We start from the raw sequence: 23,029 nt of genomic DNA, 5'->3' as shown, positions 1-23,029 counted from the left end.
ATATTGATACACACACAAACCTGCCTCTGTAATTTCCACTCTAATGCATCTGATAATGTTGGTTTAACCCACAAAAGCTTATGCCCTAATAAATCTATTTGTCTCCTAGGTGCCAGAGGACTCCTCATTGGTTTCATAGATACATATTAACATGGCTACCCCTCAGACTTTCCCCCTTGATCTAGCTATGGGAAAGTGGAGTCCCTGAAGCAATGGAAAAAAACCACACAATAGGTGTGGCATACATAACTATAGACTCTTGGCTGGGCCACTGGAGCTCCTGTGGTCTAGACATGGCCTGAGACTAAGCTGCCAGGTCAACATTCAGCTAAATGGATTTACAACATAATCACACTTATTTTCAACCCAGGAGCCCTCCACAAAGAGGTCTTCAAACTATAGACCAAGGCAAATGTCACACTGTAATAAATTTAACCAAGTTACAAAGAAACCTCAGTGGGGAAGCAGGGGAGGGTGGAAGGGGGTAAAAATAAAAAGCTCTCTGACTGGAAAGCTATTGAATGCTTAGAGCCAGGAAAACTAATGAACATTTACTTACACCAAATTAAGTCTGAATTATTTGCTACAGGTCTCCAGAAGTAAAGGTCACTTACACAGACCAGAAGAATGTCCCAGCTTTCACCCCTTGCTTGGTAGCAGTAATCCATATCTAATGAGGAAAATATAAAAGGATTATCATAGTGCTCAAGTCCTGCTTTTAGAAAGGAAAATCAAAGCAAACTTTTTCAAAACATGTTTTTCTGTCAAACATGAAAGTACAGCATAGCCTTTAGAATTCCTTCTCTAATTTGAGGCTTTATAATAGGGATATAAGCAACTAATTGACTATCCAATAAGCATATGCTTATTGGATAGTCGACTACTGACTCAACTAGTTGCTTCCTCCCAAATTGCTGCCCCTCTCAGCCTGCGGCTCTTAATACATTTAAAAGGCAGACCTGCAGTGGGGTTAGGTCCCGGTTCTGGGAGCTAACCCTGCTATAGCTCTGCAGTTTCCCTACCTTATCAACTAATCGACTAGTCAATGGAAATTCCATTGACTAGTCGATTAGCTGATTAAACACCATTTAACATCCCTACTTTGTAAGACATGCCGTTCTGTACAGATTTGGGGAAGTGAATTATTGTTTAGTCAGCCATGCGGAGATATGCAATGAATGGTCCCAAGATATGAGAGAGAGGGTATAAGTAACATTTTATTGGAGCAATTTCTGTTGGTGAGAAAAAAAGCTTTTTAGGTTATAGATCTCTTCTTCAGCTCTGGGAATTATGAAGAGCTCTGCTTAAACTCAAAAGCTTTTCTCACCAACGGAAGTTGATCCAATAATTGATACTACTTCACTCAACTTGTGAAGCCACATGGAGGGCCACTATGTTTTCCTTCCATTTTGCCTTACATCAGCACTATTACCCTTTAGTAGGAAATAATGTAGCTGTGAGGCCTACAGGAGGCATTTCTAACCATCTTGGCCTCTTTCTGATCAAAACTGGGAATACCAATTTAGCAAACAACTGTCAAAAATGTGTTGCTAAAATTAGAAGAAAAGCTTAGAAGATCCTCATCAAAAAAAAGAAAAGAAAAAATACATATTTTGGCTGAACAAGAAGTAATTTCCTATGGCTACATTCTAGAAAACAACTTCCTTAACGCCAAACCTACTGTGTTAGTATATGTTCATCATACATTACCCAAGCAGACACTTACAGGTGGTTGCCTCAGTATGAATTATTCCACAGCCATATCCTGAATTTTCTGCATACCTCGTACATTATTCTTCTTCATGTTAATAGCACGTAATTTAATTAAGATTTTATATACGAGGCTACAATTAATCATTTAATCTATCTACAATTGGCTTTTAGGCTAAATTAAAGCAGACAACAAAAACAAGGCTGACATCCTATCCCTCACTCCATAATAGTCAGAGATGACAACAAAGCATAAAGTTTATATTTGAACATGCTCTCTGACTGGGTTCATGTCATAACCTTAAAGTTATATAGACCTCAAAGTTTCTGTACTGTACCTAAACTGTAATATGTTACACTATCCTCTCTGGCTAGCATGTTTGTTCAGGTCAGTTATCCCAAAGTTTGCTGTATTTGGTTTTGCAGGGTCAGCACCATTTGTGAGTTTAAGTCATTTATTTACTATACGTAAATGCATCAGCTACAACTTCTAGTGGAAGCTCTACAAGGTACATGCATGTTACATAATATAATATCACATCACACCACACCACACCAATCCTATTTTACAAGCTAGAATAGGTCTACGTTATCAAAGTACTGTACATTATCAAAGGGGAGAGAAACATTTCAAACATTAACTCGTGTCTCCTAACAGTATGTCACAAGAATTAGAGTATGTTTCATTTCTCCAGTGCAGAAAAGTCTGTTGAATTAAGCATCCAAAGTTTCAGCTCTAGTGCAAAAGCCATGCAGCTGAGAAGACAGATGTAAGTTGAAACTCTCCCATCTGGGACTCTCTGGATCACAGATTTTGCTAGACCAGAGAGCCCTGGCCCCAGGAGTTGTGACTGGGAGTGGAGCTAGTCTGGTCCATGGCAGCCTGCAAGGCCACTGACCTGGGGTAGATAGCCCTAGGAGCAGCTGCTGTGCACATGTGGGAAAGTGCAGGGAACCTGGGAGCAGCTGCTGCCAGGCATGGAGGGGCAGGGAACCCCCAGGAGCAACTGCTGCAGTGTGCACAGGGCCAGGGTGGGGAACCCCCAGGAGCAGCAGCCACCACCACACACACTGGGCCAGAGAAACCCCGGGAGCACCTGCCACCACTAAGGGCTGGGGGCAGGGAGTAGAGCCCCAAAGGGCAGCAGAGCTGGGCAGGTGAGCCAGAGAAGATCAGGCATCTGGGTTCTCCTGGGGCAGAAGCCAGGAGAGGAGCCCTGGGACATCCTGGACACTTGACCTCCCCTGGTCCAGCAAATTCCCTTGTTCAGTACCACGCTGATCCCAAGGGTGCCAGAGCAGGGAGGTTCAACCTGCACTATTTTGCATGTTTACAATGGCTTATATATTAATGGCTTTAAACACCCATGAATTATAGTATTACTCTATTCTTTTTATTAGTAGATAGACTCACAAAGAGGCTAAGAGACTTGTTCAACATTACACAGTATAGCAAAGGCAGTGCACAGAAACAGAACATCGAGTTCTCAGATCTCCCTGTCTCCTGGTTTAACCACTAGACAAGACTGGCCTGTGTGTATGTACATTACTATAAGGAGAATCAGTTGGCAACGTTGCTGGATTAGATTGTGAAAGCCAACAAAATGCAACTTCTTTCTACCTTTAATCTTTTGTGGAAAAGTAAGTTCCAAATCCCTTCATAAAGCTTGCCCAGTATTTGTTACATTATCAAAGAATGAGCAAACGCACATCCTAGGCCAAGGCCAACACAGAGTAAATGCACTGCATTCTGGCTCTTGTGGGAGCACTGTACAAACATTTCTTCTGCAAGCTGGCCAAGGAGGGAAATTCTGGTCAAAGCAGAGGTACTGTATATACCATCTGTGGTTGAAGAGAGGTAATGTGCGGATAGAAAATCCCTTTCTTGTTAAGAAATTGATGGGTGTGGAGGAGATTGCAGTAACTTCCAGGGTTTCTGAGGTAAATAAATATGTTCAAATTTGGTACAAGTACAGAAAAATTAAAACCAGAGTGGATTCAGAAGTAATAGTTCTTAAAAAAGGTGCCCTACCAGGCACCTGTTAATCTGACTGAGATAATTATGTGACAGAGTAGTTTAGCACAATTGCCCTCCAGTATCCTCAGACTTTTTGGTGTCAGAAAGCTATTAATTCCTAATTGACTGAGACAGCTCAGACAAACAGGGTGGAGTCACAGATTCAAAGCCAAAAAAAGAGTTGCTGATGGATATCCATTTTCCCCCCATTGGCAAAAGCAATTGACAATCCTTCTACAACAGATGCATCCAGCCTTTCTTTCTGCAGAAATCCATCTCTTCTCCATTTATCTCACTATCTGATCAATATTGTTCATAGGTTGGTTGTCAGAGACTACTTGAGTAAACTATGAAGCACCTTATTCCCTCAGGGAATATTCCTGCTGCCACCATGCTCTCTGTCCCTGTTAGTCTCAGCTTGATCCTTTAATTTAAGAGTAAAAATAAAATTTCAGAAAAAAACAGCCAGAGACAAGATAGGGGACAAATCCAGGCTAATGACCAGAAATGCTACAGAAGAGACTATGAAGAATACTGAAGTTTTTATATAGTCATGATTTAAAAATTAGTGGACACAAAGCTGGAAAAGTGCAATGCCTTTTCCTGGAAGAAAGCAGGGCCAACTGATTCATTGCAGGGCAAGTGGCATTTTCCCATTTGAATTTACTCCTGAAAAACAGGAAGTAAAATTTTCTACAAATCAGATTTGGCACTAAATTGAGTATTTTCAACTTCATAAAGAAGATTAGTGCTTTACACTGAAAATAAAGCTTTTAAGTTTTTAAATCATCCAGAAGACTATCCTCTCCCAAGAGAGGCTCCAAAACAATGGCAAATTTCTGTGGGACACTCATTTGCTCGTTATACTAGATGACATGAGATGTTAAAACAGAGAAGGGCAAGCATCACAAAACAGTTTAAGTTCCTCTTTTGAGGACACTGGCCAGATACTCATTATGCCTCTGTGGGTATCAGTCAGCAGTAAGACAGATTTTATTTGCACACTAATGGTACCGTGGGTCACCTTTTTAATAAATAATAATAGATTCTTGTTTTTGGTACTCTTGAGAACTAGGTTGCTGAATTCACATGATCAGGAGTTAAATGCTACTAACTGAGCCCTGAAGTCTTTACAAAAACTAGCAATTTTTTCCCCACATGCCCTGAAGTTTTTTTCTGATAAAGACTCACTTGGAAATAAAATACAAGTTACCAGTCAAATGCCAATGATTTCACAGAGTGATCTGGGTATATTCCCATAAGATGCTGATCACTGAAATGAACTTTTTAATTATTACATAATTATCCAAAGGCTGCATTGAATCAATTCTTTACCCTACCCTTCCCTCAGGATAGGCTATGGTAGACAATAGGGTATTTTTGAAAAAAAAAACATTTTTTTTTAAAAACACACAATTCAAGTCACCCTGCCCCATATTGCTATACTTGAAAACCCCCATGAAGTTAGCACTAATATATACACCTAGCTTTTCTTTCCTTTATCTTATTCCTAATTTCATTCCATCACATAGAACAATTCAGCTTTCTCCTTGAGTTTTACATCCACTTGATATTTAGGAGGAAGCAACAGGCTGTATCTGGGTCAGAGCAGGATTAAGCAACAGAATACTTTTTACTTGTGTAGAGTTTGTATATTATCTTTCTCCATAACACCTTTCATCACTTGTATTTGCCAATAGCTCTCACTATCAATACTCATTGCCCTTTCTCTAGAATTTTCAGCCACTTTTTATTGCCAGGGACTGTATTCAGGAACACAGGTGTGTAACTCACTGGTCTATCCCTCTTAACACACATTTACAGTGCTAACCCAATCTACAGCACTTAAGTGATTTTCACATTCAAACACTGTATGAAGCCAGTCTTCTACATCCATTTTGGAATAAAAAAAGTGGTGGCAAATATTTAGATTAAATTCAGTAAGAATTTAATAATTGATTTGAGATCCCTTTGAAAACTACAGCCTTATAGCTGAGGAACATTGCCTACTGACCAAGATGAATGTCCATAGCTAGTTTAAAATTCAAGATCAGATTTTTTTTTTTAAATGAGTGAGAGTATCTTGTTCAATTGGAGCATGAATTCAGGGAAGTTTTATAACTAGTGTTATATAGACAGTCAGAGAAGGTAGATAACCATAATAGTCTCTCTGGTCTTTAAAAAAAAAAAAAAAAGCCTCTGAAAGCTGTCTCATGTTACAAATCTTCAGTGTTACTTTGTTCTTTTGTTATTACTTTTAAAAGGTGGGGGTGGCAGGTTCCCGGTCATGCTCACAGGCTAGAGGAAAGGTGGGCAATCATTTTTGTAGAGAGGGCCACTTCACCAATTTTGGTAGTGGTTCTTGGGCTGGCTCTGCCCCCAGAAGGGATGGGGCATCAGGTGAAAGGGGTAAGGCATAGGCAGAAGAGGCAGTTACCTCTAGGCACTGCAGGTTGGGGGGAGGGGGGAGTGGAAATGTCATGCACACTCCCACGGGATGGGGAAGCATGCACATCTCTCTCAGACCCCCCTCCCCCACCCCCCACCTCCATGCCAGAGGCACACAGAGCCCAGTGGGAACCACCAGCCATTTCAAACAGCTGGTGGTTCCCTCTGGTGCTGCGCACCCCTGGTGGACCCAAGAGACTTCGTGCGCACTCTTGCCCCCAATTGACCTACGGGCAGGGGAGTGTGCAAAATCTCTCCCCCACTCCTGCCTGCCAGGGATGTGGTGCCTAGAGGGAACCACCAGCTGTTCTGAACAGCCTGTGGTTCCCTCTAAGTGCCGCAAGCTCATGGCAAGGGGAGAAGACTTTGTGCGCTTCCCACTCACAAGCCCCGATTGGCCTGGAGATGCAGCATGGTGGGCCGCAGGCTGGATCAAACGGCTTGGTGGGCTGGCTATCTTGTTCTCCCTGGGCAAGAGACCTCTGTAGAAAAGTGTGAGAGCAGAGCCAATCTGAACAAAAAAGTCAATTTAAAGCAAAGCAAGAATAATTTGTATCTCTGCCTTAAGAAGCAGCCTATTTTTTCTCTCTCTCTCTCTCTCACACACGCACACACTCTGGGGTTTTGTGTATCATCATTCTGAATGCTAACAAATAAAAGTAGCACCCTGTTGCAACTTTCCAGCAAGAGTATTTATGTTCTATCTAATTCTGTGTGGGAAGGTTTATAACAGAACTGAAACTTGACAAACTCATAATGTACAAATTAAAGGGAAACACTATAGAATCATAGAACTATATGACAAGAAAGGACATCAAGAGATCTTCTAGTCCAGTGATACTCAGACATCAGTGGTTCAGGAAGTGAAATTAGTGATCAGCATTATCCAAGGGAACCATAGTAGTGAGGACTATATATATATAATTTCACTAATTTATAAATAAATAAATAAATAAATAAATGCATCATATATATGAGTCCTCACTCATTTTTATATATATGAGAGACAGACAAAGACACAAATATTCTCACAGAGAAAGGACTGGCCAAGTATTATTTTATCAACTAAAATTGGTTAACATAGTACCCTGATTGGTTAATAATTAAATCACAGTGTTTTAATATCATATGCTGCAAAGAGCCACAAGGGAAACATTAAGAAACACTTGTGGCTGATAAATCTCAACCGGAGTATCACTGTTCTCCTATTCTACTCCCTTCCACTGAGGCAGGATTACCCATACCGAGACACATGGCACACACTGAAAGTATATTGAATTGAGTTTAACTGCTGCCTAAAAACAAGATTTCTACTTATATCTAGTCCATACTTATCACAAAGAACTATGTTGCATTATCGATTATTTTACTATTCTGAAAAGCCAACTCAAATGTTACATTCAAGTGACAGAAGCTGAGCCAGATGTCAGGAGATTAGGTTTAAATTGTTCACAGATGTATTTTTTTTGCTACTATTATTGGCTGTATTTCAAAGCACAGGAGAAAAGAAAGTCTGAAACTTACTGGTTGACCTCCCCACCATCTGTGATTGAATTTCTCTCGCCCTCGAAGGCTGAAGCTGGCATCAAACACAGGGTCATACATGGAGTTGCCAACAATTCCATGTGATTCAGGATAGAGTCCCTTTGTGCAGAAGTAGATTAATTAGTGAACCTTTGGTGTACATAAAAAGCAGTTCAGCACAGTTATCCACAAATACCACTAATGTCTTTTCCATTCTTAAACAGGGTATGCCTATAACTGCACCCAAACTCAAGATGTCAGTTTTAAGATAAAACATAATATTTAGTACTTGATATTTGTTAAAGCAGCATGAAGTAAGTTACACATCTAGATCTTGCCTAAAGCATAAATAATTTAGCATTTAGCTACTTCAAAGTTTCTTCACACTAGATAAAATGCATTTTTGCCATTTAAGTATCAAAATAAGCAATATAAAATTATTTTAACGTAGTACTTTCAGTTCATCTTCATAAAATATTCTGATGACAACAAGCAAGCCTTTGGTGGCAATAATAATATAATTATACCTTGTTTTATCTGAGAGATGAGCAAGTATTATTCCTAGCATAAAAAAGAAGGAACTGAGGTAGGTCAGCTAACTGACTTGCATCCAAAGCCACGGTGGGAATTCATGCCAAAATTGTTGTTAGCAAACATGAGTTCCTGGTTCATGACCCATGCACTCATGTCAAGGGTTAATACGTGGGCCAGATAATAAACGGGTATAAAACTGCATGGTTCCACAGACTTCATTTCAATTGGGATGGGGGGAAAAGGGGGAGAAAAACATTTTTTTATATATATCAACTGAGGGTCTGTTTTTGTGCTTGTAGTGACAAAACAAGAGTATGAATCACTTCATTACAGGAGCAGGCAAGAAGAAAAAAGCAGCAGGCTGTAATAATGCTTTGCATTTATGATGCCTACTTTATCAACAAGTCTCAAAGGACTTTGATGCTTTCTACCCTCCATTTGAAAAAAAAACTAATACAAAAAGTAATTGAGAGCTTTAACTAGTTTTTTACTAAAAACTTCTTCCCTCACAATTTCCAAGTTTGCAGTGATGTACAAGTCCCTTTAATTATATTCAAGAAATCTCCTTCAAAGACTTACTGTAGCCAAGGTGTACAAGTTAGGAAATGTTTTTGTAGGGTATACAGGTCTCATATAAGGAGAATGTGTTCCACAAGACCCTGAAAATACAATAAGAAATACAAGTGTTAAAAGTGGGACCATCATACACTGAATGCAGAAAGATAGGAAAACTTTTGCTGAATTAACAAATACCAAGAAACGTTTCTGAACCGATTTAAACAAACACAACTCTACTGCTTAAGCACAGAGGTCAACAATGCTAAAGCACATGTATTAATAGACACACAGGGCCTAAAATAAGAGAATACTATCCCTAGTACAAAAAGATGGAGAAATCATTTGGATATAGAGATATAAAACTAGGTATATTTAAAAGAAAAAAAGTGCTTCCCTTTTAATTAATCCTTCAGATAATTTTCACTGCAAGTTTGTTTGTTAGCAATAAAGTAACTCCAGAAAAATCCATGCTCATTTCAGGTGACAAGACACACTTTCTGAATATTATTATTACTATAATTCCAGAGTCACAGGCATATTTTTCACAGGAATTCCCATTAGCTTACATGCAGTTGCTGCTACAAATGTTGAAATTCTAGTTGGGATTGTTTAGGGGGGGGGGGGCGAAACAGACAGCCCCCCCCCCCCCCCAAACAAAAACACAAACAAAAAAGAACACACCACAGAAAACTACACAGTTCTGGGAGGCTTTCCCAAAAACAATGGACTCCTGCCATGCTTACATTATTGTTCTGCACTGCTCCAGCCTGTGTCTTTTAGGCCTAATATCTGCACAGTGATGGGACTTTTGCCATTTGGACTTCATTAGGAATAAAAATAGGACCATAGATTGTTAGACTTTGGGGCCAGAAAGCCAGCTGTGTTTGAGGCAGCAATTCTACTGCACAGCACCTTGTTGGTTTATGGCGCTATACAAACAATGAAAACAATATGAGAGCAAGAGATTGCCCCGTTCTAATAAAACAGATTTACTTACTTAGTTTTTCAATGTTGGGCATGACCTTACTCCCTTTCTTCATGTACGATGCACGGAAACCGTCCACAGAGAAGATGATCAAAGGAGGGTGAACAAAACTGAAACAAAGGCAATGTTAACACATCAAAAGTTTATGAGTTTCATATGTTCTTGTAGTTAGACTAATGAGAGTTTAAAACTACAAACAAAAGCCCCTAAATTTTAGAGTGTTAGTTGATCAATATACTTAGGTAATATTTATATTTCAGTAATGCCCAGAAACCCAAATCAGGATCATAGGCCTATTGTGCTGGACCATACAAAGACAGAGTCCCTGTCCAGAAGAGCTTACAATCTAAGAAAGTAAGTGACACACAAAAGGTTGGTTAAGAAGAATACAATCAAAAACATACATTTTTATACACACAATTACAAATCATAATAAAAAAACACATACCACTAGCTCAAATATGCTGTTTTTGTAAAGAGCAAGGCACAAGACATTTAATGTCCACAAACTATGTGAGATATATCTCCTTTAACACAATGAAGAAGAGTACTCATTTTGTTATTCTTTCACAGAACAAAGAACCAAATAGCTACTCGAGTTACTTCTTCATCCTGATTGGGTTTGTATCCCAACCCACATGCAGAGGCAAGAAAAGCAATTTCTTCAAAGGTGGGAGCTCAGTATTAGGTATCCATAGTAAACCAACTCATTCCTAGGTATATAAAGTCTTAAGCACCCACCGCTTCCACTTAAGTCAATAGGAGCTGTGGATGCTCAGTATTTCTATGAAAAAATACCCTTATTTAAATATTTAAATTAGGCCTTCTCTACATTGGCACGTTCGTTTTGTCACCAAAAACTGCTTTTTGGCAACAATGAGAGCATTTGTACTACAATGGGACTTTTGTCGGGAAAAACACCCAGTTTTGATTTAAAAAAAAAACTTCCAGTCCTGTAAGAGGCTTTTGCCTTTTCCACTCCCTTTATTGTCAACAAAGAACTAGCGTGGCTTCCGCCAGTATCCCACAATGCCTGCCCAGATGGCTGTGTGCAGTGTTTTGTGATCTTTGCTGCCCTGCAGGCATGCACCCCTCCCCTTTCAAAGGTCCTAGAAGCATCTGACAGCTGAGAGAGCTGCTCTGTTAGGGGAACAAACAAAAAAGAGCAAATAATTGGAATGCTACCATTCTGTCCTGCTAGAAACACAGCTGCAAGCAGACTCATGCTGCAGGGGAAGGCTGGAAAGACTGCTATGCTGCTTTGCCATTCCTCAGCACAGGAGAGCTCACAGAGCTACTCATGATGCCACTTCCAGCAGCTGAGAATTCTGTAGGAAAACTCTGAGAAAATCCCAAGAAGCATAGGGATCATCTCTACTTTCCCACAACACTACACTGCGGGATGCTTACCTCCCTTGCTTTGCTCTATCCACCAACGAAAGGCAACAAAATCAATTTGACCAGTTTTCACTTTTACGTATCAACAGCACTTTTGTCACCAGACCCTCCCAATGTAGATATAGCCTTAGATTTAAGCCTCGAGTCATCAAATTATGTAAGTGATAGAAATGTAGCCGTGTTAGTCTGGGGTAGCTGAAGCAAAATGCAGGACAATGTAGCACTTTAAAGACTAACAAGATGGTTTATTAGATGATGAGCTTTCGTGGGCCAGACCCACTTCCTCAGCCCACGAAAGCTCATCATCTAATAAACCATCTTGTTAGTCTTTAAAGTGCTACATTGTCCTGCATTTTGCTTCAAATTATGTAAGCACATGCTTAATTTTCAACATATGAAAAATCCAGGGGTGAAAGAACAATGAGGCAGGGGACCACAAGTGCACTCGTCACCCGTTTTTAAGTACCTTCCACCACTCCTTAAAAAGAAAGTCCCATTTGAGTACAGTGAAATTACACAACTGCTTAACTTTATTCACATGCTTAAAAATCTTGCTGTATCATGGCCTAAATCAGTTAAGTTTCAGAATCTAACCATAGACGTGGGAACTAGAGCAGTGCTGCTGGTTTTACACAGGGCCCGGTGCCCTGGGTCACACCTGCCAGCCCCAGTCTCGGCTTCCTCATCCCTTTCAATGAAAATAGAAATAACGTTTTATATTTGCACGTATACCAGTACATAGGCAAGGATGTCACTAAAAACAAGTAATTATTTAGAATTTAGAGGCCCCTCCTACTCTGAGACCCTACACCAGGGGTCCGCAACCTCTGGCTCACTAGGGAGCCAGATATGGCTCTTTTGGAGCCCCAGCTCCACCCCACCCCCCTATTTGTTCCCCCCACAGCAGGGAGCCAGCGCTAGTACTACAGCCTCGCGGCCCCCAACAAGATTGGAATGTCAGCAGCAGCTTCCTGTGGGGAGGGGGGAGAAAGCCCAGAGCCTCCCCACCAGACCTGGCGTGCAGGGAACAAGTGAAGCCAAACATGGCTCGGCGTGCTGGTGTTTTCCTTCCCTCAACTGGGGACCGGCCTCACAGGACACACTTCCTGCAGGCCTCCCCCTCTGCTCCCTATTCACTGGATTGGGAGCAGTGGAAGGCTGTGTTACATGGTGCTGCCACGTGGCGTGAAAGCAAGTAAGTGACCCCCTACTTCTCCATGGCCAGATCCAGCACCCCCATACCTCTCCCTCACCCCCGCAGAGACTGAGCACCCCTACTCCTCCACCAAGACCCAGAACCCTCAGCCCCCTCCTGCCCACTTCCCCCAGCCAGACACCCTACTCCCACCCTGCTCCTGCACTCTTACCTCCCATCCAAACCTCGCATCCTCACCCCCTCCTGCACCACAGCTTCCACCCAGATCCTGCACCCCATCCCTATGCCTATCCCATTCATTAGCAGCCCTGTCCTGCACACTTAACCCCTTATTTTTGGCCCCATCCCAGATCCTAACGCTGGAATCTCAGAAGAGTATATCTGACCTGAGGCCTTGAACCTCAGTCCTTCCTGTCCCTCTCCCCCCCTCTAGGACTGGAGTACCAGGGGGGAGAGATGTTTAATTTGGGGAGTTTGTGGAGGGTTTGCTTCTTACTTGAGTGGTCCCCAATTGATTATTCTGAAGATCAGTGGCCCTCAACTCAAAAAGGTTCCCCACTCCTACCATAAATAAAGAATGTTGAAACCTTTTGTATTGGACATAATAAAATGAAGCTTTGATTTAAAAATGTGGCCATCTGGCCACAGCGTCATAACACTCTTTCACACACACACACACACAAACACACACACACACACACACACACACACACCAACCCTGAGCCCAACATTGATCTGAACCTCCTGTCCTGAGTCCCTCATGCCCCCACATCCCCACCCCTGCCATAAGATTGACAGAAGACAGCCTAAATGCATACAGGAAGCTCAATTTGACCAGTTATAATATAAACTTTGAAAAGATGCAGCAGCAGAAGTACCACTAAATAAAGTCTGAGAGAACTAATAATAGCATAAATGAAACCTTGTAATGTCAATTATCAATAATACTAAGTTGTATATTTTCAGTCATGCAAATGGGCATTCTTATATGGCTCTTTGGTGACCACTTGTCCTGAATTTTGATATAGTTTGACTCTTTGGTTTGAAAAGGTTGTCAACCCCTGCCCTAAACTGTAGCTTGCTTAGCTTATGCATAAATCCAGCACTGCTTTCAGCACAGCCACTACAAAAAGCATTCCAGTGCCTCTGAATCTAAATTTGCTTTTAAATACTGTAGAAGACAGGGACCTTTGGATGCAATGTGAAAGTGGCCTGAAGGCTGCTCACATCAGGTCTGATCCAATGCTTATTCAAGTCAAAGGAAAGACTTCCACTAAATTACCTGGGCATTGGTTCAGGTGCATGCACAGGTTAAGTGAAGTGGGCAAGTTTATCAGTCTGTGGCCAATGGCTATGATTTAGTCAGCTCTTCTAACAAAGGTCTTCTGCACAACTTCAAAATAAAATGTACTTACCCAGCTGGGCATTCAGGAGATTTTATCTCTTCACAGTCATCATCCGCCCAGTGAGTCTCTCCTACATGCAAAGGAACATCATCATTTTCTAGGACAACTGTCATTACAGCTACAAATTGTACCAGACTGCCAAAAAACCCGCTCACACAACACACAGCAGATCACACTGTCATACTTCGTGAGCAACATGTTTTTCTTGCCATTGGTCTCCTAGGCAATGTGTGGATTACATGCCAACATTCAACTAGAACATCTAGTAGTACAAATTAGCCCCATTTAAAGCAGGACTTAAAATATGAGTAAAAGGATTTCCCCTTGATCCCATGTGCCAGGTTTCATATGGTTTGAACTTTTGAAAGTATAGAGCACAAAAGCAGCAGCTAGTATGAAAGCATAACAACAAATAGTTGGTTCCATAGCCTAGATGGAACTAACCATCTTTTAGACACTGTATGAACATAGTATTAAATAGGGTAGTCAATTATTTCTACTTTTTTTGCTATTGTTTCCACTGCATGCTCAGAGAGCTAGGATACCCTTTGTACTTTCACAGGACAAAAGAAAGTCAGATTAGACACTGTTGCTTGCTTTACGACATTGTGATATTAAAAGGAAGTGTACGTCTCAATTAAAATAAACAGATGAGTAGAATATACTTTTGACTAGCAGCCATCCCAATTGGCTGTGAAAAGGAAGAGCAAGAGAGACAGAGGAACTCAAAAAGAATGAGATCTTGACATAGGCAAGAGAAGTGTTTGAGAGGAAGAATTAGAGTCACATTTAATATTAAAAGTAAGTTTGTAACCAATAATATGGAGATGCTGTTCTTATGCAAATGTCACCATGATGCCAGGGTCACAGAGATCTTTTGTTATTGATTGGTTAAATGAGGACTATGTACATTAAAACAAGGAACTACTTCTTCTGTCTTATATTTCTAAAGAAAGGAACCTCAAAAGGCAGGAACTGGGAACTAATCTAGCACCGAACCACAATTAATTTGCCAGGGTTTCTTCAGAGTTGGGAAAAATGCAATCTGCTAAAATTTGCAGAAGAATGCATAGTTAATTTTCCTTCCCCACTGCATAACTGGATATGAGGAAGCAGAGCCTGTACTTGATTACACTAGTGAGTATCCGGTTCTCCTCACCTTCTACACTTAAGCAACTGCTTAGCAGAAAGAAAGTGGGAAAGAAAATGAAGATTCCAAAGTAAAATTGAAAGTGAGTAGTTGGGCAGGATCACCATCCACCGAGACTGCTCTCTGGGTAAGCCTTATTCAACCATGCAGACGCATATAGAAGCAAAGCCAGATGGGCAGAAGATCCGCTCAGAAAAAGGAGGTGCACCTATACAAGGCAGGACCTGTTCCAAAAGGATCAAGATTACTAGGGACATGAAGCCTTTTTGATGCACTCACTGCCAGCATTCTCTGTACGCTGAGTGCTTGGGCAGCCGCCCAGGAATGATCCAGGTGCAACCCAGCTGGTTGCAGCGAGCCCACAGCTGCCCACAGTAGACAGCATGGGTTTCTATTAGTGATGCCCATCTGCACATGGCTCAGTGCACATAGTAAAATTTATACTGCATGTGGATGGAAAAAGTTAGAAGGAACATTGCTCATAACCCACTGCCATAATGATTACTGAAGATAAATCTGTTTGCTGTAAGTAAAGAGAACACAAAAAGACCATTTAATTAGACCCGTACCCACTCAATGTAACTATATGTTCCTATCACCCTTCCCTTGTCCTCCCACCATTTATGTGTTGCATCACTTAGGGTGACCAGATGCCCATTTTTAAAGGGACAGTCCTGTATTGATGCCCTCCTGCATCTCAACCAGTTACATTACTTGTTTTATCTTGTCATATATCAAAAATGTAAGTTCTTCAGGATAGAGACTCTGATGGTTTGGGTTTGGTTTTAAACGGAAAACCCAGCAGAGCTAAACCTTGGTCCTTACTGAGACCAGTAGTCACTGGTGTATTCGCTGCAATAGGATTGAGCGCATCTAAACTATTTTTGTTTTACAACACACTGCAAAGGTGTTTTAGAGTCCATCTCAGTAAGCAGAATACTTTCCTTCTTTACTTGGCCTGTCAGTATCACTTCCAACTGACACAAAGTGTTCCCACCATCACCACATCCAAAATGCATTGCTTCCACAGAGCTGACAGCACCTCTGAGCCTGGGCAACAAAAAAGTAGGCCTGCCCCACCCCCAAACCAAAGAACAGTAAATGAAATGTATATAGTATGGAGGAGGAGCAGGATGGAAGCTTGTTCATAAAACATACTTAATGTTACCTACAGGGCTGACCTCTATCCTTTCAGGATAGATAAAAGTGACAGAAATGTGTACCTTTGCATACAACTTGATAATTAGTACAACAGTCTCCTTTGGTCAAGCAGTCTTCAGAACAATGACAGGCATTCTCTTCATTCCTTGCCTCTCCACAGCGATCTTTGGTACATTCCCAGCCTCGAGCTACAATTTTCACACAGTAAGTGAAAACATTAAAGATGGGAAAATAGGATCTTTTAAAAAAATGGTCCACAGATGGACATCCCAGTAGAGTTAGCCCAACCATTATAATCAGCTTTGGAAGTCTGTTATCTGCACAGTGTTTTTAAGAGCTTTGAAATTGATAGGTTGATTAACAAAAGAGGATATAGAAAGCCCTACAAATCCATGCATATCCACTTTATATCCATGGGTATCTGCATCAAGGGATGCGTATGCACATACCGTAATTTAGCGAATATACCCCGCACCCAAATATACCCCGCGTTTTTTTCTATTGGAGTAAAAAAAAAAAAAAAAAAATCTTGTATACTCCGCATATGAATATAACCCATGGGATACACAAGACTTTTCTGTGCTGGGGGTATATTTGCTGGGGGTTTATTTACGGTGCGGGGGGGATTAGCCACTCACTGCCCCAGGTTCCAGTGCAGCCGCCAGCTTCTGGGCGGGGGAGCGCACATCGCACAGGTTCCTCTACAGGAGCAGGAAGGGGCAGGGGGAGCAGGACCCACCAGCCTCCAGACAGGGGAGTGGTCACAGCCCGGTTCCTGTGCAGCTGCAGGAAGGGGCAGGGGGATGAGCGCTCCTCTGCTCCTTCCTGCAGCTGCCCAGGAACCAGGGAGTAAGTGCTCCCCCGCCCGGAAGCTGGCAGCTGCATATCATCTGCTTATTTTGGGGGATGTGGATAGGGTTGCCAGATGGTTGAAATAAAAATACCGAAAACCTCCACACACACACCCAAAAAAACACCAGGAAAAAATTCTGTTGGGGGGGGGGGGGAGCATTGCTTCCCCTAGGTCTTTTGGCCGGCAGCCATTTTGTGCCAGCAGCCTTGGGGAACCAGGTAAGCATGGGGGCTAGGGTCGGGGGGCTGGGAGCTGGGGGAGGCCTGGGGGAATGGGGAGAGGCTGAGCTCTGAGTATTTGTAGGGTTGCCAGGTGCCTAGCATTTTCACCTCCTGGCCAGGGAAAAACCTCAGAAAATGCCAGACTTCTCAGGTGTCCGGCATTCTCTGAATTTTACCGGACAGGAGGCGAAAATAGACTGTCCGGGTCAACACCGGACACCTGGCAACCCTAGATGTGGATGCCAATTTTATATCTAGAACCCTGCAAATTAAGTGAGCTTTGCACATTCCAATCCTGAAGAGGCCATTCACACAATTGATAGTAGTGAAGGCCTTCCTAGGGCTGAACAGATTTCTGTACTAGGGCCTGCAAATAGGTCCTCAGGAGGCAAGTTTATGACTGTCCGTACATTGCCTGTGCTGTAGGAGAAACCAGCCATTTTACACAGCATGAAGGGGCCAAAGCAAGGCTCAAGACTGGCAACACTATTTTGTTTGGATGTATTCCTGGAGATAGCATATCATATAAATGTTAATCTTTAATTCCTGAAGATACCAGGCCAAACGTGGAGAGTTGGCAACCCTAGATGAAGATCTCTCTCCATTCCTTCTCATTATTCTAGTGGTTTTGGGTGGGAAATATGTTTATATACAGGCCTCCAAAGAATAGTTCTGAGAGAGAGGGTGTTAAGTAGCTATCTATAGATATATTTAATGACTGAGATGTGCCTGATCCTCCATGTCATTGAGAAATCTTGCAAATTTCAATCTGCTGAAAGCATTCAGCAACTTGCAGCTCTAGGATTTGTCCAAGGTCTACATCTACTTTCTGTCTCTCAGAACTATGCTCACTTTTCTAGAGCACACCAACTCACGCTTTCCTGGATACCACGCAGGTGAAATTATATGGTTACTTACTGAAATCTAGGTAGGTTGGAATGTTCAGACTTGGCTCAGAGCTGTATGGACATGTCATTTTCATATAAATGACAAACTGGAGAGGAGGATTAGAAATAATGTGTGCTGAAAATTTGGGATATTCCTTATTCCATTTGGCCCACTACTCTTCTCTTTGGAGGCTTTGATTCTTCACCAAAGTCTAAAGTAGCAAAAAGGATTTCAAAGGCAGAAAGACAAGGTACCTATGTCAACCTAACCACTGTGCCAGTCCAGCTACTTGTTTTTTGGTGCAATGAATAATTAAAATATATACACAGCATTCTGGTAAACACAACTCTAGCTTTCTGCTCTGCCTTGAGGAAGGGTAATTCCAGAAAGGTGTTAATAGAGAGCCAGCCTCTGTAAAAATTTCCACACCTGTGTAATAAGTTTAAAAAGAAAAAGTGCTGTGTTTTCCACCTCCTAGTGTCCAATTAAATGAACTTCAATGGGTCCACCAATGGATTGTGTGCCCCATGACTTCTGGAAATTGGTATCTGAATTAAGAGCAACCAGCTCACTCCTTCCCTGGCAATTCTCTCCTTTGAGAGGATCTGCACAACATTTGTGCATCAGTTAAGCCCTAGCGCCTTCAGCGGGATTTAACCACCGCATTAGCCTGGGTGGACAGGCATGAAATGTACGAGAATGAACATTAATTCCATAAGTATTCACCATTATTTGGGAGCAAGGAAACATCTCGTTACCAGTTATTTCCTGTTCTAATTAGACGAGAAAACTTTAGTATCTCAGTGCATGGGACTGTTCATGTTTTTAAGTGGGGCACTGCAGTAATAATCTACTTTTTAGGTGGAATCGAATGTAAATAGAGGTTCAGGATGCTTCACTGAAACCAAGGCAGAGGCAAAGGAAAGCTAGTAATTGGGGAAGACGCGTTAATTTGTTTACCAGTCCTTGTGAGGAAGCAATTGCAAGTATCTTGCATGAGACAGGCGGAACGTTTTGGTGGATGGGACAAGTACAGTTGTCATTACACCACAGCCAGACAAACACGGTGAACACATTCAGGGAGAGTACAGTTGTTATCTTACCTGTTTTTAAACATAGTTCATCAAAGTCAAAACAGCAACTGTTGTAGCTCTTGCACAAGTTGTCACAACGGCAGCCCGGGGGCTCAGCCTCTTGAAGTTCAAAGCATCTGCTTTTGCAGGACCCAGAAGTACTGACCCAGGGGGAATCTGACAGGACTGCATGGAATAAGAAACAGGGAAATATCCGTCAGGCCATCAATGGTTGGCGAGTGATTGCTCAAACTACTGCTACTCTGATTAATGAAACTTCAGCTGCCTTATTTACAGGGGATGAAGGGAAAAGAAAAGAAGCACCCTGAGTGTTGGTAGAAGCAAAATCCTAATTAACTCAAATTAAAAAGGTTCCTTTTGGGGGCTGAGGAGTAAGCAGCACGCTGTGTTAATGTCCTGTCAAAGAACTGCATCTGGCTTTGAGTCCATATCAAGCAATCATTAGCAGAAATACATTGACGTCTCAGAGGCCCAGTTATGGGACCTTCAAATATTTCCCAAAAGCAGACCATTGCAGCTAGAAACTGAATGACATTTTCATGCTCAACTGGGCAGTTAGCATGGAAAGGAACTGCAATTAGTCTACCTGACAGTCAGCAGGATTGTGTTTACTGTACTATAAGGTGGCAAATCAACACTGCAGAGAAAAGAAACTATGTGAAATTCAACAAATTGTGTTAGTGCCCAATAAAGTGTGGAAATCCTTTTTTGGTGAACTTCTATAGAATCTATAGAATCAAAAACCTGTCAACAATATCAATAGTGATAGAAATGTAGCCGTGTTAGTCTGGTATAGCTGAAACAAAATACAGGACTATGTAGCACTTTAAAGACTAACAAGATGGTTTATTAGATGATGAGCTTTCTTGGGCCAGACCCACTTCCTCAGATCAAATAGTGGAAGAAAATAGCCACAACCATATATACCAAAGGATACAATTAAAAAAATGAACACATATGAAAAGGACAAATCACATTTCAGAACAGAGGAGGGATGCGGGGGGAGGGGGAAAGGAAGGTAAATGCCTGTGAGTTAATGATATTAGAGGTGGGGAAGGGGAGATGTCTGTGAGTTAATGGTATTAAAGGTGATAATTGGGGAAGCTATCTTTGTAATGGGTAAGGTAGTTGGGGTCTTTGTTCAGCCCCCTGCAGAGAGTGTCGAATTTTAGCATGAATGCCAGTTCAGAGGATTCCCTTTCAAGTGCAGATTTGAATGTCTTCTGAAGTAGGATGCATGTGATTGTGTCCTTTCTGGTTGAAATGGCAAGAAACTGTTTTTTCTTTGTGATCCTGTCTAATGTCTGTTTTGTGGGCATTGTCTGTTTTGTGGGCAATCAATGCCCACAAAACAGACATTAGACAGGATCACAAAGAAAAAACAGTTTCTTGCCATTTCAACCAGAAAGGACACAGTCTCAATGACCTAATCAACATATCACTGATTCAGAAACTGTAAACCATTCATCCTGAGCCCATTAAGAGCATCTCCCGTCTCACACCAAAACATATTATGGAGAGTTTGTTTGGGACTCCATAGTTAAGGCTGTTTTATGAAATTTGCTAAAACTGGGGCATATATTCAAGTTTTTCTTCCTAAGTAGGTCTTTTCAGCATGAAATGTCACAGTACCTTTTGAAACTTTTGTTGAATTTTATAAATTGGAAATGTTTTGAAACAGGTTTGGGGCTGAAGTTCTCAGCAGCAGACAAACTATTTCTTGTTGAAATAGTTACATAAAATGAGTAGGGAAATAAATCTTACATAGATCTAATTTAACAGGTACTTTTGGAAAATATTTTGGAATATGAGCCATTTTCTGCTGCCGATCTATGCTGAAAGTTTATGCCTTGGCAGATGGGGGACGGGGAGACTCATCTTCCTACAAACACAAAGAACTCATCATTCCCAACACTTAGTTATGGGAGCATATTATAGGGAGGATAGAAGGTAAATTATTAGGTTTCAAATGAGTTTCTTGGTAAATACAATGCAGAGAGTGAAAGATCATGGGATATAGCAGTTTAAAGTATGCGCACATAGCTGGAGCAAAAAGTAACATTAGATGTCTTAATATACTTTCCTTGCTATTGTCAAGTGTGTGTAGTAACGTGTGTGTGTGTGTGTGTGTGTGTAACCCCATACACCTAATGTGGTTCACTGTCCCATGTAATGGCACTTGGACCAATTATAGTGAGAGATAAGAACAACAGAGCTCTACAACCTAAGCTGGGAACCAGCTGGCTTTATAGCACAAGCTGTAGAGGCTCCTACATGAAGGTCCCAGGTTCAAATCCACCCACTAGCAGTTACATGTGCACACATGTTTAATACTCTAAGTAAAAGCATCCAGTTGGTCCCTTGAGGTAGGAACTCCTTTCAAATTCCTTTGATGAACCCATTAAATCAGTATCTTGGTCATTTAAAATACCATAGGGATAAAACTTTGTACACATGTTGCCAGCACAGATATACGAGTTCTTCCTTCAGTTACTCCTCAGCAGTGGCCAGAACCAAATAAAATTCTGTTTTACATTTTTCTCTTCTTTCCATAATCCCTAGCACAAAACCAGATGAATTTTTAAAACTGTAGTTTTACCAAGAGTTTACTGAGTGTGACTAATTACTTCTGGTGTCCTGAAAAAAATGAAAATTTTGAATTAGTCCCTATTTTTTCAGTTTTAAACAACATGGGAGCTTCTGAATTGTTCCAATCAAAGCCACAAACAATATCTTAAAGCCTTATAATTTCACAGAAGGCACTGATATGCAGAAAATAAGTGAATCCCAGTTAATCATGGTATCCTATTTTCCTCGTGTGTGCCCAATCTGCAGAAGTGCCAAGCACCAACTTCTCTCACTGACGTCAACAAGGGTTGTGGTGGCTGCCCTGGGCTTAAGAAAAACAATCAGATCCATCTGTTGTAAAGCAGATTGTGTATGTCAGCCCAAGTTTCCTATACTGACTGGACTCTGAAACCTTTTGAAGTTGCAAGGCCATTTAAAAAGTGTCATAACTGCACTAATCCTTTATTCCAGCATGACAGCTACACTTCAGAAGGGAACCAACTTCCAAATTCAAATTTATATCAACTTTGCACAGAATTGCCTCTCTCTCTCACTGAAAACACTCCAACTTTATGGGAGGGCTGCTGTAAAATTTCACACACACAGACTCATTTCGATGAATATTAACGGCCTGATTTTCTGAAAAGACCAACACTCATTTAGGTACTTGAGCAACTTTGACACAGTGACAGATTTTCAGAAATGGTCTACTGCTAACAGTCTGATTATTCTTAATGGAAACTGATGGACTCAACCTCTCGATTTGTTCTCTTACATGTTCTCTTATGTTTAAGGCCGAGCCCCCGATAGGGAAAGTTGCTAGTATGAAAATCAAGGATGTTATTTCAGAATGTTTTATAATATTACCATTTTCCTATTCATTCTAGTGGAACTAATTTACTTTCAATGGGATCTTTGCATAGTGGGAAGAGTACTCCATGATGCTGTTGAAAACCACACACCGCTATGTATTTACAAAGGAAAATGTGGTGACTCTTACTACATGCTATAGAAAGGCTTATCTTCACTATCCACTGGATCAGTGTTGTGACAAGCAGTGATTGATCCATCAGGGGTCATTTTATAGTGTCTAGTATAGATGCAATAACCGACTGCCTAACACTCTCCCATCAACTCTGGTATTGCACCAAGACAAGAAGAGTAAGTGTAATCGCCATACCTACTGGGTGTGGTTCATTGTTCCATGTAGTGGCATTTAGACCACTTTAAGCAAGAAAGAATGAGTTTCCTTTAGCGAAGAGCCATCTGGCTTTTAGCTCAAGCAGTAGATACTCCTGCACGCAGCTCCAGAACTCCTAGGTTTGGTTCCACCTGTCAGCGTTATATAAGCAGAGTCA

The 23,029-nt window shown here is 41.4% G+C and overlaps 1 protein-coding gene across 3 annotated transcripts in view; it reads right to left on the bottom strand.

Moving 5' to 3' along the window:
- Positions 1–23,029, bottom strand: part of ENPP2 (ectonucleotide pyrophosphatase/phosphodiesterase 2) — a 97,587-nt gene that overhangs the window by 41,397 nt on the left and 33,161 nt on the right. For all 3 annotated transcript variants that reach the window (XM_006130772.5, XM_006130770.5, XM_006130773.5), the window contains exons 3-9: positions 19,113–19,268; positions 16,110–16,235; positions 13,746–13,806; positions 9,789–9,886; positions 8,813–8,892; positions 7,700–7,819; positions 615–670 (exon numbers count right to left, since the gene is read on the bottom strand). In XM_006130772.5, coding sequence (XP_006130834.1) covers positions 615–670; positions 7,700–7,819; positions 8,813–8,892; positions 9,789–9,886; positions 13,746–13,806; positions 16,110–16,235; positions 19,113–19,268 — 697 coding nt within the window. The remainder of the gene's footprint in view (positions 1–614; positions 671–7,699; positions 7,820–8,812; positions 8,893–9,788; positions 9,887–13,745; positions 13,807–16,109; positions 16,236–19,112; positions 19,269–23,029) is intronic.

Source organism: Pelodiscus sinensis, chromosome 2 (genome assembly GCF_052426305.1).
Source record: "Pelodiscus sinensis isolate ZL-2025 chromosome 2, ASM5242630v1, whole genome shotgun sequence".
In the NCBI taxonomy this organism is placed as follows: Eukaryota; Metazoa; Chordata; order Testudines; family Trionychidae; genus Pelodiscus; species Pelodiscus sinensis.
The sequence above is the reverse complement of the archived record's forward strand: the minus strand, read 5'-3'. Positions and strand labels throughout refer to the sequence as shown.